Raw genomic sequence first — 13,007 nt, forward strand, 5'->3', positions numbered from 1 at the left:
AGAGTTCTAAAATACTTATTTGTAAAAGGGTGTTGCAGTGCTGTGGATTAGATAAAGCTAGGGTTAGTGGACCACTGCTTGGGAGGGATGCTTGCTTTTATTCTATATTGGAGTGCTGCTCTGAGGTCCAGCTCTTCTGCATCTGCTCCACCTTCCTGCTAATGCACCTGGAAAGGCAACAGAGGGTGGTTCAAGTACTTGGACCCCTGCTACCCATATGGGAGACCTGGCTGAATTTCTGGGCCACTGCTTTCAGCTTGGCTCATCACTGGCTTTGCAGGCATTTGTGGAGTAATATTTTTTCCCTTTCTCTGCACCCCTGACCATTTCTGTTATTCTGCCTTTCAGATAAATAAGTAAGTTTAAAATTTTATTTACAGGACCAGCATTGTGACATAGCAAATTAAGCCTCTGCCTGTGATTCTGGCATTATGCATGGGCAGCAGTTCAAGTCTTGGCTGTCCCACTTCTGACCGAGCTCCCTGCTAATGTGCCTGAGAAAATACTGGAATGTAGCCCAAGTGCTTGGGGTCCCTTACACGTGACTTGGATCCTGGAAGAAGCTCTGGGATCCTGGCTTCGGCCTTGCCTAGGCCCAGGATTTGGTGGGTGGTGAGGGATTGAACAGTGGATGGAAGGTGATGTGTGGTGTAGGGCAAACATGGGAAGTGGAACAACCTAGACAGGAACTGGTGCACATGTGGAATGGTAGCTTCACAGGTAGAGTCCAAATGTGCTGCATCACAATGCCATCCAAGGGTTACTTGGTTTACAAGTCTGTAAATTGAAAGCTCCTGTGTGAGGCTGGGGCATTGGCTCCACTGGCTAGTCCTCCACCTGTACGCACTCTAAGCACTATTCATTCCATATGAACACCAATTTGAGTCCTGGCTGCTCCGGTTCACATTCAGCTACCTGCTTATGGCCTGGGAAAGCGACAGAGGATGGCCCAAATCCTTGGGACCTAGCACTGGTGTGGGAAGCCCTCAGGGAGCCCCTGGCTCCTGGCTTCCAATCAGCTCAGTTAAGGTTATTGTGGCCAAATGAGGAGTAAACCAACAGGAGAAAGCTCCTGTGGTTTGTTTTGTTTAATTTTCACTGGAAAATAGTGCCCACTAATAACAGAGAAGCTGTGGACAAGGAGATCAGCGAAAACTGTGTCTCACAGATTTTGATTTTTTTTTTTAAGTTTAATCTCTTCAAATAGATCATACAGTAGCATAATTTTCTTCAAGAAGGTTCTTGATTTGCTTTTTCATTTCTTCAGTGACACATTAGTCATTCAGCAGCATGTTATTTAACTTCATGGTATTGTTAATTTCTTTTTTCTTCCTGTTGTTGATTTTGTTTTGTGGCTTTTCATTTAAGAGGATGTATGGTAACTGTAATGAAGACTATCATATCTAGTAGCATATTATTTAGCTTCATGGTATTATAAATTTCTATTTTTCTTCCTGTTGCTGATTTTGTATTGTGATTTTTCATTTAAGGGGATGTACAGTAACTGTGTAATGGAGACTGTCATATCCAAATGTGAGGATACAGTGCAGTATGCATCTCTACTTCCAGACCAAAGATGGACTCTGACTGAAACTGTTTATTATATCTAGACAATAGGAAGCTGGACTCTGCCATTGTCAATGCCCACAATGATGGACATATGACTATTTATGAAGAACTATAGTATAGCAATAATATAGGGGAGCTCAGTGAGGGGGAAAGGAATTGGGGAGGGGGTGTGGGAAATCCCAGGGCCTATGGATCTGTATCATGAAATGATAATAATAAAGGCTATGAAATAAAAATAAAATAAATCTAAGCAAATGAATTGGAGGAAAAAGAAGTAGAGGGAATGGTTTGTAAACTTAAGTTTTAAAATTTTCAAAGGCTTTCAGGTTCTTTGGTAAGCTTGTTTGTCGCTTTTCTCAAGTGATTATAGAGTTGTGGGGTTTTTTTTAAGCAGAAGGTAACAGGAAATATTATGTAAAACTTGAACCAACTTGAATTTAGACTGCTACAGCTTTGCAGCATCGATAGAGTAGCTAGGAAGTTCTAAAGAAGTTGATGTTTGTGCATAACTGGCTAATCTTAACCGCTTTATGGTGTCTGTGTTCAAATGTTTTGATAATAGCTTATGAATTATAGGATGGACAATTCAAATTTTACGAATTAGGCATGTAAAAAAATAGAGAATAGAGGGAGCTTGTAAAGTGAAAAGGTATAAGCATTTGGAGGAAGTTTAATCAAAAATGTCATACTGTTATAAATTTATGCATAGTAACTGGTAACTAATTTATGTTGCAAATTTCATATTGTAAAAGGGAGAAAGTACAAGTAATTGGTGGTGTTTTTTTCCAGAAACGACTACAGAAAGAACTATTGGCTTTGCAAAATGACCCACCCCCAGGGATGACTTTAAATGAAAAGAGCGTTCAGAATTCAATTACACAGTAAGTTATTTAATTTTTAGTATATCTTTTGTTACTGGTATAATAAATGAATTTTTATTCAGTTTTTAAAAATATGATGCTATCCTCATATTTTATTCCCATTTTCTTGTACCAAGAGGTCAACTAAATGTACTTTGTCCATGCATTTACATACATATATAATTTGTATTCCATCTTATCATTATATGTGTTGCTGAATAATTATAAAACCTTTTAAAAATATTTATTACTTTTATTTGAAAGGCAGAGTTTCAGAGAGAGAGGAGAGACAGAGTGAAATAAAAATCTTCCATTCACTTGTTCACTCTACAAAGCTGCACCAGCCAGAGCTAGGCTATCTGAAGCTGGGAGCCAGGAACTTCTTCCAGGTCTGCCATGTGGGTGCAGTGCCCAGGCTCTTGGGTCTGTATCTTCTGCTTTCCCAGGCTCTTAAACAGAGTTGGCTAGAGGAAGTGAATCAACCAGGAATTCATTGGGGTGCCAGAGCCTCATGCAGAGGATTAGCTTGCTATGCCATGGCACCGACCCTTATAAAGGCATTATTTTTTTAAAAAACTTAATCTTGGTTTTTCAAATGATAGGAAGATTCAAAAGTTTTGTGTGACTTTGTGTATGAAATGATTCCCATCTGCAATAAACAAGTTTGGTGTGAGTTGTCTGTCAAATGTTTTTCTTTAAAACCTTATGTATTTTGAAGGATTTAGAGAGAAAGGGACATCTTCCATCTGCTGATTCTCTCCCCAGATGGTGGTATCAGCTGGGACTAGCACAGGCTGGAGCCAGGAGCCTTGTTTGGGTTTGTCATGTGTGTAGCAGAATCAAGTACTTGGGCCATTTTCCGCTGTTCCAGGCTGCTAGTAGGAAGCTGGATCAGAAGTGGGAAAGTGTGGACATGAACCAGTGCCTACATGGGATGCGAGCATTACAGGTGGCAGCTTTACTTGCTATGCCACAACTGGCCCATATGAAAGATTTAAAGAAACCATTTAGGACTTTGACGAGAATAGCAAAAAAGAGGTGTTTCTTCCTCATCCTCCAAACACATGAACTGCATCCTAGACAGAAGGGAAACTGAAAGCCTGCCTCTGAACACTCTCGTGGAATAGACAAAAAGTATGAAACACTTGCTCCTCTGCATTAACAACAAGAAGAACTCTCCAAAAATATAAAATGTAAAAGGAAAAGAAGCCAATAACATATACATTTTCTATAAATCAACTTGAACAAATGAGCCAGTTTAAATATGTATTGAATCCTAGATTTAAGGAGTATAAAAGTAACCAAAATTTACGTAATGATGGGATGATTTTGGTTTGGAAGTCCTCTCTCTTTCTGTGTCTCCTCTCTCTGAAAAGTATGCCTTTCAGATAAAAATAATTAAATCTTTTTTAAAAGTACCATAAATTTTAACATCTATAAATTATATCTTTTTTTAAAAAAAGATTTATTTATTTTTATTACAAAGTCAGATATACAGAGAGGAGGAGAGACAGAGAAGATCTTCCATCCATTGATTCACTCCCCAAGTGACCACAAAGGCCGGTGCTGAGCCAATCCGAAGCCGGGAACCAGCAACCTCTTCCGGTTCTCCCACGCTGGTGCAGGGTCCCAAAGCTTTGGGCCGTCCTCCACTGCTTTCCCAGACCACAAACAGGGAGCTGGATGGGAAGTGGAGCTGCCAAGTTTAGAACCGGCACACATATGGGATCCTGGTGCGTTCAAGGCGAGGACTTTAGCTGCTAGGCCACGCCGCTGGTCCCTATAAATTATATTTTTAAAATATTTCTGGATCTTACTTGATGATTCATTTATATCAAATAAAATTTGAAGTTATTTTGAAAAACTATATGTGTTTGCTCTACAAAATTAAACAAAATGCAACTATCTGGGGCCTAGTGCAGTAACCTACAGGCTAAAATCCTCATCTTGAATGTGCGAGGATACCATATGGGTTCCAGTTCTAATCCCAGCAGCCCTGCTTCCCATCCAGCTCCCTGCTTGTGGCCTGGGAAAGCAGTCGAGGACAACGCAAAGCCTTGGGACCCTGCACCCACATGTGGGAGACCTGGAAGAAATTCCTAACTTCTGACTTCAGATCGGCTCAGCTGTAGCTGTTGCAGTCACTTGGGGAGTAGATCATCAGATGGAAGGTCTTCCTCTCTGTATATCTGGCTTTCCAGTAAAAATGAAATAAATTTTGTAAAAATGTATCTGATTTTGTTTTCACTCTGATACAGGTTGAATCCCATTTTCAAAACACTGTTAATTTGCAAGGTAGATTTCCATCCATTGGTTCACTTCCCAGAGGCCTGCAATGAAGCGCTCTACTGGGCTGGAACCATGAGCCAGAAACTCAGTCTGCATCTCAGGGGCGGTCGGCACTCTGTTTTAACCGTCACCTGTTCTTTCCATGATACACCTTAGCAGGAAGCTGAGATTGGGAATGGAAGTGGAACTTGAACATTCTGTCTGATACAGCTGCTAAGCCAAATGCCCATCCCTTAATCCTGCTGTTTAATTTTTTTTAAATATTTAGATTTATGTATTTTTATTTGGAAGGCAGATTTTTACACAGAGATGGTTGCAGTGGCCAGAGCTGGGCTAATCCAAAGCCTGGCGCCTGTAGCTTCTTCCAGGTGTCCTACCTGGGTCTCGGGGCCCAAGGACCTGAACTTCCACCACTTTCTCAGGCATATTCACAGGAAGCTGCATGGGAAGTGGAGCATCAGACTAGTGGCTAAAGTCCTTACCTTACAGGCGATGGGATTCCATATGGGCACTGGTTCATATCCTGGCTGGTCTTCTTCTTTTCCGGCTCCCTGCTTGTGGCCTGGGAAAGCAATAGAGGATGACCCAAGGCCTTGGGACTCTGATCCTGCTTGGGAGACCTGGAAGAAGCTCCTGGCTTCAGATCAGCTCTGCTCCAGCCCTTGTGGTCACCTGGGGAGTGAACCAGTGGATGGAAGATATTTGTCTCTCCTCTATAAATGAGCCTTTCCAATAAAAAATAAGTTAAAAGAAAAAAAAAGAAAGAAACATGATTCCAACTGATGTCCATATGGGATGCCAGCACTGCAGAGTAGGCTTCGCCTACTATCGCATGACGCCAGCCCCAGGATACAGTTTAAGATGCTCACCTCTAGCCAATGTTGGCACAGTGAGTACCAATAGTATTTGATGCTGGCATCCCATATGGAAATGCCAGTTAAAATCCTGGATGCTTTGCTTCTAATCCAGCTTTCTCCTATTATACCTGGGAAGACAGTAGATACTGAGCATCTGCCACCCGTGTTGGAAACCTGAGTGGAGTTCCTGGCTGCTGGCTTTGTCCTAGCCCATCCCTGATTGTTGAAACATTTAAGGGCAGAACTAGCAGTTGGAGGATCAATCTCACTCACTCTTACAGTCCATCACTCTGCCTTTGGAATTAATTAAATTTAAAAGACTCACACCTGAGTAGAGAAAAAGTGAAGAAAAGGTTCTATTCCTGGCCATGGCTTTTAACTCCTGCTTTGTGCTAGGTTTCAGTGATGGTGCAAGTAATTGGGTCCCTCCCAGTATGGAGGAGATGTGGATGGAGCAGCTTATGATGACCCAGTACATATGAGCTGGCTCGCTCTCTCAAATAAATAACTACCAAATACTTGTTAAGTTTTTGAAAGACATTTGGTAGAATATATTAAGACCTCACAAAGTATAACTGCCTTAACCTTTGAATTAGTAAATACACTGCTACAGTGAACAGAGGGAGAGAGAAAAAGATTGACTTACTTTTAGGGATGATTTAGAAACAATTTAAATATCAATAATGGAGAAAAGATTTGTGAGCATAATGCAATGAAATGGTATCACATTATAGTCTATGGTCAGGGTCTAAGGCAATAATTTACTTTTTATTTTTAAAAAAGATTTATTTATTTTTATTGGAAAGTCAGGTTTACAGAGCAGAGCAAATACAGAAAGATCTGTCCACTGGTTCATTCCACAAATGACCACAATGGCCAGAGCCAAGCTGATCCAGTGCCAGGAGCCAGGAGCTTCTTCTGGGTTTCCCACATGGGTACAGGGTCCCAAGGTTCTGGGCCATCTTCTATTGCTTTCCCAGGCTTCATCCAGGGAGCTGGATGGGAAGTGGAGCAGTTAGGAACACAAACTGGCACTCATGAGATCCCAGTGCATGTAAGGTGAGAATTTAGGCACTAATGTATTGCACTGGGCCCAAAAGTAGTTTTTTAACCCAAGTGTTATAAGGGAGGGACTCAGGGCATTAAAGCCATTCTGTGAGTTGATGGCAGCGTGAAATGCTAAACACCAGCTCCTGCCCTACTACCTCCCTGGGGAGTGTCCTCTGTGTTCCTTTTTCTCCTTCTCATCCTAATCTCTTGCTTAATTTTTTTTTTTTTCTGTTCTAGGTGGATTGTAGACATGGAGGGTGCACCAGGGACCTTATATGAAGGGGAAAAATTTCAACTCCTATTTAAGTTTAGTAGTCGATATCCTTTTGATTCTCCTCAGGTAATTGCCTTGCTTTTCCAAACTGTATTTTTACTGATAGTAGAATGTTGAAGTCACAGTTTTTGATTTCGTAATAATGTCCAAAAGATTCACTATAAATAGTGGATGGGACCTACTCTTACTCTTATTTGTAATGTAATCAGGGTCTTCTGAACATCTGACTCTGTTGGGATTAGGTCTTTGTCACCCCAGATTGTGTCTTCATTCTACACATTAATAGAAAAGAATAGAAGTCTGATCTGACCCTTGATTGGTAGAAGTTAGTGTTTTGGAATAACTGGAGATACTCCTTGCTGCATCTTGCGACAGAATGACGTGGGGAAGAGGTGAGCATTCAGAGGAGCTAGCACTGTGACTTTGCACTGATGTGCTACTTGCACAACCTTTTAGTATGGCAAGCACAGAGCGCTCCATTGCCAGGCATTATAGATGTGGTCATTGGCCCCAAATCTTTTGTTGTAATTAAGTAATGACTTAGTACTTAGATAGGGGTTATGGTGGTGATATTTAACAGTAGTAAATGAATAATGAGAGGTTAGAGAAAGGAGCCTCTGGGATAACTCCCATATTTCTTGGATCCTGGCTTCGGATCGCACACCACCAGCCGTTGTGCTCACTTGGGGAGTGAATCATCGGATGGAGGATCTTCCTCTCTGTCTCTCCTCCTCTCTGTATATCTGACTTTCCAATAAATAAATAAATCTTAAAAAAAAAAAAAGGAGGAAAACCACGCTTTGTTGCCACATTAAAGAATATACTAAACATAGCTGAGTCTTTCTGTGACACGTGGAAGAATAGTTGCACTGCAGTTATTGTGCTGTGGACAGTTGATTTAAAGAGTAAGATTAAATAGATACTGACTTTGTGGAGTCATCCTGTAAGCAGAAAAGCGTTAAGGCTTTTTATGAAACATTTTCATCCAAGAATGAAGGGAATGTGCATTGTCATGTCCTAGATGTCTATAATAGATCTCGATTATAATCAAAGCAAAAATCTTTCTTCCCTTCAGAAAGTTATCGTTTGTTTCCTATTGGCTTGTAAGCATTATTTCTGGCTATTAATGTGTGAAGGAAGTGGGGAGTCTAATGACTTTATCCACTGGTCACCTTCAGTCTATTTTCCACCTTACTTTGTGTTTGTTGGAGATATGCAGAGATCTAAAAGTACACCACACCAAATTCAAAACTTTGGTCCAGGAGAACGAGAACCTGTTTACTCTTGAAGCTCACAAATTTTTCATCTGAAGGATGATTTCTTAAAAAATGTATTTGTTTTTATTTGAAAGACAGAGTTGCAGAAAGAGACGGAGAAACAGATATCTTCCATCCCCTGCCGCGTTCCCCAAATGGATGAAGAGGTTGGAGATGGGCCTGGACTAGGCTGAGGACAGGAGTCAGGCCCCTCCCTACTCTTTAGTGTAATGCTGACCACACCTCACAAGTCTTGTTGAACAGCAGTTTATATTGCTTAAATTGTTTGACATCTGGAGTGGTGCCTGACAGGGTGATTAAGAGTGAACCCTTTTCATTGAAACTTTGGGGTAAAGCAAAAGAGAAATGAAAGTTAGGGTAGAGGAAGCCAGAAATAAAAAGAATTTTTGATATCCAAGGGAATCTTAACTTTGGTTTCACTACATTGAGTCTTTTGTCTTTGAGTCCAACATTGTTTTCTGCTTGCAGTAGTGGCATTATATGTGAGTGCTGGTTGATGTCCTGGCTGTTCCACTTCAGATTGAACCCCCTTCTAATGGCCTGGGAAAAGCAGTGGATGATGCCCCAAATGTCTGTGCCCTGGCCATCCTCATGGTGCATCCCAGTTAGTCTTCTGGTTGCTGCTTTCAGCTAGTGCCAGCCCTGACTGATATAGTCATCTGGAGCCTGAACTGACAGAGGATAGCCTGCTCGCTCTGACTTTAAATAAACAAACAGATAGATAAATAAATAAACAATTCATTGAAAATTGTTTTTGTCTTTGTGATAACATGTATACCTTTGTGATAGTACTACTCATTCTGTATTACCAGGGAAAATTACTAGTGTTGACAACATACACATGTGAAGACTAACAGAAAGAATTGGATTGAAAGTTGTGTTAAATTTACAATCTCTAGGCACTTTTGTCAAATATTTTTCATACTATAAAACCTATATATCATATTATATCATATTATATTATATTATATTATATTATATTATATTATATTATATTATATTATATTATATTATATTATATATACATAATTAAATACCAGACTTTGTTTTTATTATAACAAATTACCTGCTAACTACTGCCATCTATCTGTGATTTTAATCACTGAAAACATTCCCTCATATTGTTCGGAGGGCAACCTTGGTTTTGTTATTATGGATTGGCATATGTAATTACAGCCTCAGGCTGGCACTATGGTGTAAGTATGCTGTCTATAGTGCCAGCATTCCATATGGGTGCTGGTTTGTGTCCAGCTGTTCATTTCTGATCCAGCTCCCTAAGATTGGCTTGGGAAAGTAGTGCAGGATGGCTCAAGTCCTTGGGCCACTGTATGCATGTGTGAGACCTGGAGGACGCTCTAGGCTCTTGCTTCAGCTCAGCTCGTTGTGGCTAATTAGAGAGCGAACCAACAGATAGGAAATCTGTCTCTGTCTCTTCTGTATGTAACTCTGCCTTTCAAATAAAAGTAGTATTTCTTTCTCCAATTTTCTTTTTATTCTTCCTGTATCTGGGGAAAGGGGGAAAACTTGCACCCAGCATTCTAACCTCATCAGTACCCAGGAGTGAGGGAGCCACCCAGTCTCATCATAATGTCCCCTCTGTGGCATGCTCCAAGGGCACTGCTTACATGCTTTTGATAGTTCTGAGATGCTGCTGATTTCGTTGCTCCAAGGTTGATGAGATCCTTCCAAGGTCCATTGCCTGACATAGTCCACCTCAGAGACTCTATTCGCCCAGATACTTGCTGTCAACACTTGACTGGGAGAGTTTCCCAGTTTGTTCTGCCTTCTGTGGCACTAGACGTCCTCTGCAAGCCTCAATGAACTTCTTTCCTGTCCCACATGTGCATCTTGACATGCTGTCTATTGCACTGGCTTCAGCAACTGAGGAGGCCCAGTTCTGACACATGCATTCCACAGTCAGACCACAGATCCTGTAATTTCCCCATGGTTGAAGTTCTGAGTCCAGTGGTTCAATTGAGGGAGGTCCCTAAAGGAACTTCATCTGACATGACCCTAGACCTGATTGCTGTGTGTGCTTGCCACTTGGCCTTCCCATACACCAGTGGGAACTGCAGCCCAAAGTGACTCCCGATAACCCTCTCAGGCCAGCCCCCAGCCCTGAATCCTGCGCATGGTGGTATTGTTCAGCTACCCATTCCCTCTATCCCACATCCCATTTGGCATTTGTACACACACCAGTGGGTGCTGTGACCTAGCTCAGTCCTTTTGTGTCTTAGTTCTCACTTGCTCTTTAAAATAAGCCACACTGCAAAGGAGATACTGAGAAATTTTGAGACATTCAGGGATGACTGCTGCTGTTGCTGCTGGCTTTTTTCTTTTTTAACTAACCTATCTCCAAGAGTTACCAGTTTATCCTCTTTTCTTTTTAAGATTTATTTACTCTTATGGGAAAGGCAGATTTACAAAGAGACAGAGAAATATCTTCCATCTGCTGGTCCTCAATGGCCACTATGGCCACAGCTGAGCCAATCCAAAGCCAGGAGCCAGGAGCTTCTTCCAGGTGTTCTATGTGGGTGCAGGCGTCCAAAGCCTTGAACCATCTTCTGCTATTTTTCTAGGCAATTGGCAGAGAGCTAGATTGGAAGTGGAACAGTCAGGACATGAACCAGGGCACATATGGGATGCCAGTGCTGCAGGTAGAGGATTAGCCTGTTGAGCTACTGTGCCAGACCCATGGACTGCTTCTTTTTTTTTTTTTTTTTTTGAAGATTTAATTTTTATCTCAAAGTCAGATATTCAGAGAGGAGGAGAGACAGAGAGGAAGATCCTCTGTCTGATGACTCACTTCCCAAGCAGCCTCAACGGCCTGTGCTGTGCTGATCGAAAGCCAGGAGCCCTCAACTTCTTCCAGGTCTCCCATGGGGATGCAGGGTCCCAAGGCCGGTCCCAAGGACGATCCCAGAGTCCGGATCGTCCTCAACTGCCTTCCCAGGCCACAAGCAGGGAGCTAGATGGGAAGTGGGACTGCCGGGATTAGAACTAGCGCCCACATGGGATCCCAGTACGTTCAAGGTGAGGACTTTAGCTGCTACGCTATCACACCGGGCCCCCAAGGCTGCTTCTAATACCAAGTTGGGACTTCAGATGTGATTCATGTGTATTAGAACTAAGACCTTTTTCTAACTTTGTAATATTTCTGCAAAGTAGGCTATTTTTCAGGATTATTTTACACATCTGGTTTATTCAATAAGCATATGTACAGTCTCTGATTGTAAACTGTTTGTCAAACTTGAGTTGACATAGTTCCCATGGTTTCATGTACAATACATTAAGGAGTTACATTTGCTCTGATTGTTTTATTTTCAACTTTAAAATAACTACACTTCAATTAATTAATTAATTAATTAAGGGACAGAGGGCCTGGCATGGTAGCCTAGTGACTAAAGTCCTCACTTTCCATGCACCAGGATTCTATATGGGCACCAGTTCTCATTCAGCTCCCTGGCTGTGGCCTGGGAAAGCAGTTGAGGACAGCCCAAAAGCTTTAGGACCTTGCACCTGTGTGGGAGACCTGGAAGAAGCTCCTGGCTCCTGGCTTTGGATCGGCTCAGCTCCAGCTGGGACATGAACCAGCACCAATATGGGAGCTCAGCCTGTGCTAGGCAAGGACTTTAGCTGCAAGGCTACTGCTCTGGGCCCTGTTTTTTTTTTTTTTAACTGTCCTCCATAACATCACACCAAGGACTAGAGTAGCAAGAATTACATTAAAACTGGCCGCGATTGTTGATTGTGCTGCAGTGAATAGAGGCGTGCAGGTTGGTTTCTCATGTGTGTATCAGTTCTTTTGGATAAATTCCCAGTAGTGGGATTGCTGGTCATATGGTAGGTGAATTTTCAGTTGCCCGAGTATTCTCCTTATTCACTTCCAAAGTGTCTGTACCAGTTTACAGTCTCCCCAGCAGTGGAGTGGGGTACCTTTCCCCCCAACATCCTCGTCTGCAGATGTTGGTAGTTTTCTGTATGTGTGTCATTCTCACTGTGGCAAATGGAAACAACCCAGATGCCCATCGAAGCAGAACTGGATAAAGAAATACTACTCAGATATTAAAGCATAAATATATCCTTTGATATTTGTAAACTCCCATTCCAGACATCTGCAGCATGGATATGACATAATAAATTATAGTTTATATATGTGAAAACTAAAATTGTATTTTAAAAAGCTGCTGGATAGACTGAAATCTTGGAACTATAAGACTGGTCACAATTGCTTTTTGTTTTTAACACAAAATGATGATGTAATTGACAAACTAAGAAATCATCTGAAAAAAAAATTTCTTTTGCTTTGTTGTATTAGTGTCAGCCAAGAAAATGCATCATATGTTATTGTATTTAAAATAATAAAAACTTTATTTTTTGTATGAAAAATTGCATTGTTAATATGTAAATATTTGTGAAAGTATAGTAGAATTGTAGCTAGATATTTTATGTGTCTTCAATAGCTTAGTTTTTCATACATTTCTGTAACATATTCCATATTAACCTACTTTACTCTGGCCATGCTTTTTCCCCTAGCTCTCTTTTCTGCTTTCGAAAGAGGAAACAAAGGGCATGCCTTAGAAGCAACATATGGTTCATCAGTTTGTGTAATAAGATAGGATGTCTTTTCACTGATATTCGCTGTATGCAGGTGTGAGGCAGTTCAGGGCTGAGATAGCTAGATATGCCTCGCTTGGAAGCTGCTTGTTTAATATATATCACGTTACCCACCTAGGAGAGTAAGGCCCTTGGCTTTGTGTTTTTTAACTAGACTGTCATCTGTTGTTGTTGTTTTTTTCAAACCAATGATGAGATCAGGGATTAGGAATTA

The 13,007-nt window shown here is 41.2% G+C and overlaps 1 protein-coding gene across 3 annotated transcripts in view; it reads left to right on the plus strand.

Moving 5' to 3' along the window:
• The window catches only part of UBE2W (ubiquitin conjugating enzyme E2 W), a 64,280-nt gene that overhangs the window by 29,690 nt on the left and 21,583 nt on the right, over positions 1-13,007 (plus strand). For all 3 annotated transcript variants that reach the window (XR_005885303.1, XM_040994300.1, XM_040994291.1), the window contains exons 2-3: positions 2,359-2,450; positions 6,863-6,965. Coding sequence is in view for 2 of the 3 variants with exons in the window: in XM_040994300.1 (XP_040850234.1) it covers positions 2,359-2,450; positions 6,863-6,965 (195 nt within the window). In the remaining variant the exon portion in view is untranslated. The remainder of the gene's footprint in view (positions 1-2,358; positions 2,451-6,862; positions 6,966-13,007) is intronic.

The sequence above is a fragment of the Ochotona curzoniae genome, unplaced genomic scaffold (assembly GCF_017591425.1).
Source record: "Ochotona curzoniae isolate NIBS_2020 unplaced genomic scaffold, NIBS_Ocur_1.0 contig_1071, whole genome shotgun sequence".
Lineage (NCBI taxonomy): Eukaryota > Metazoa > Chordata > Mammalia > Lagomorpha > Ochotonidae > Ochotona > Ochotona curzoniae.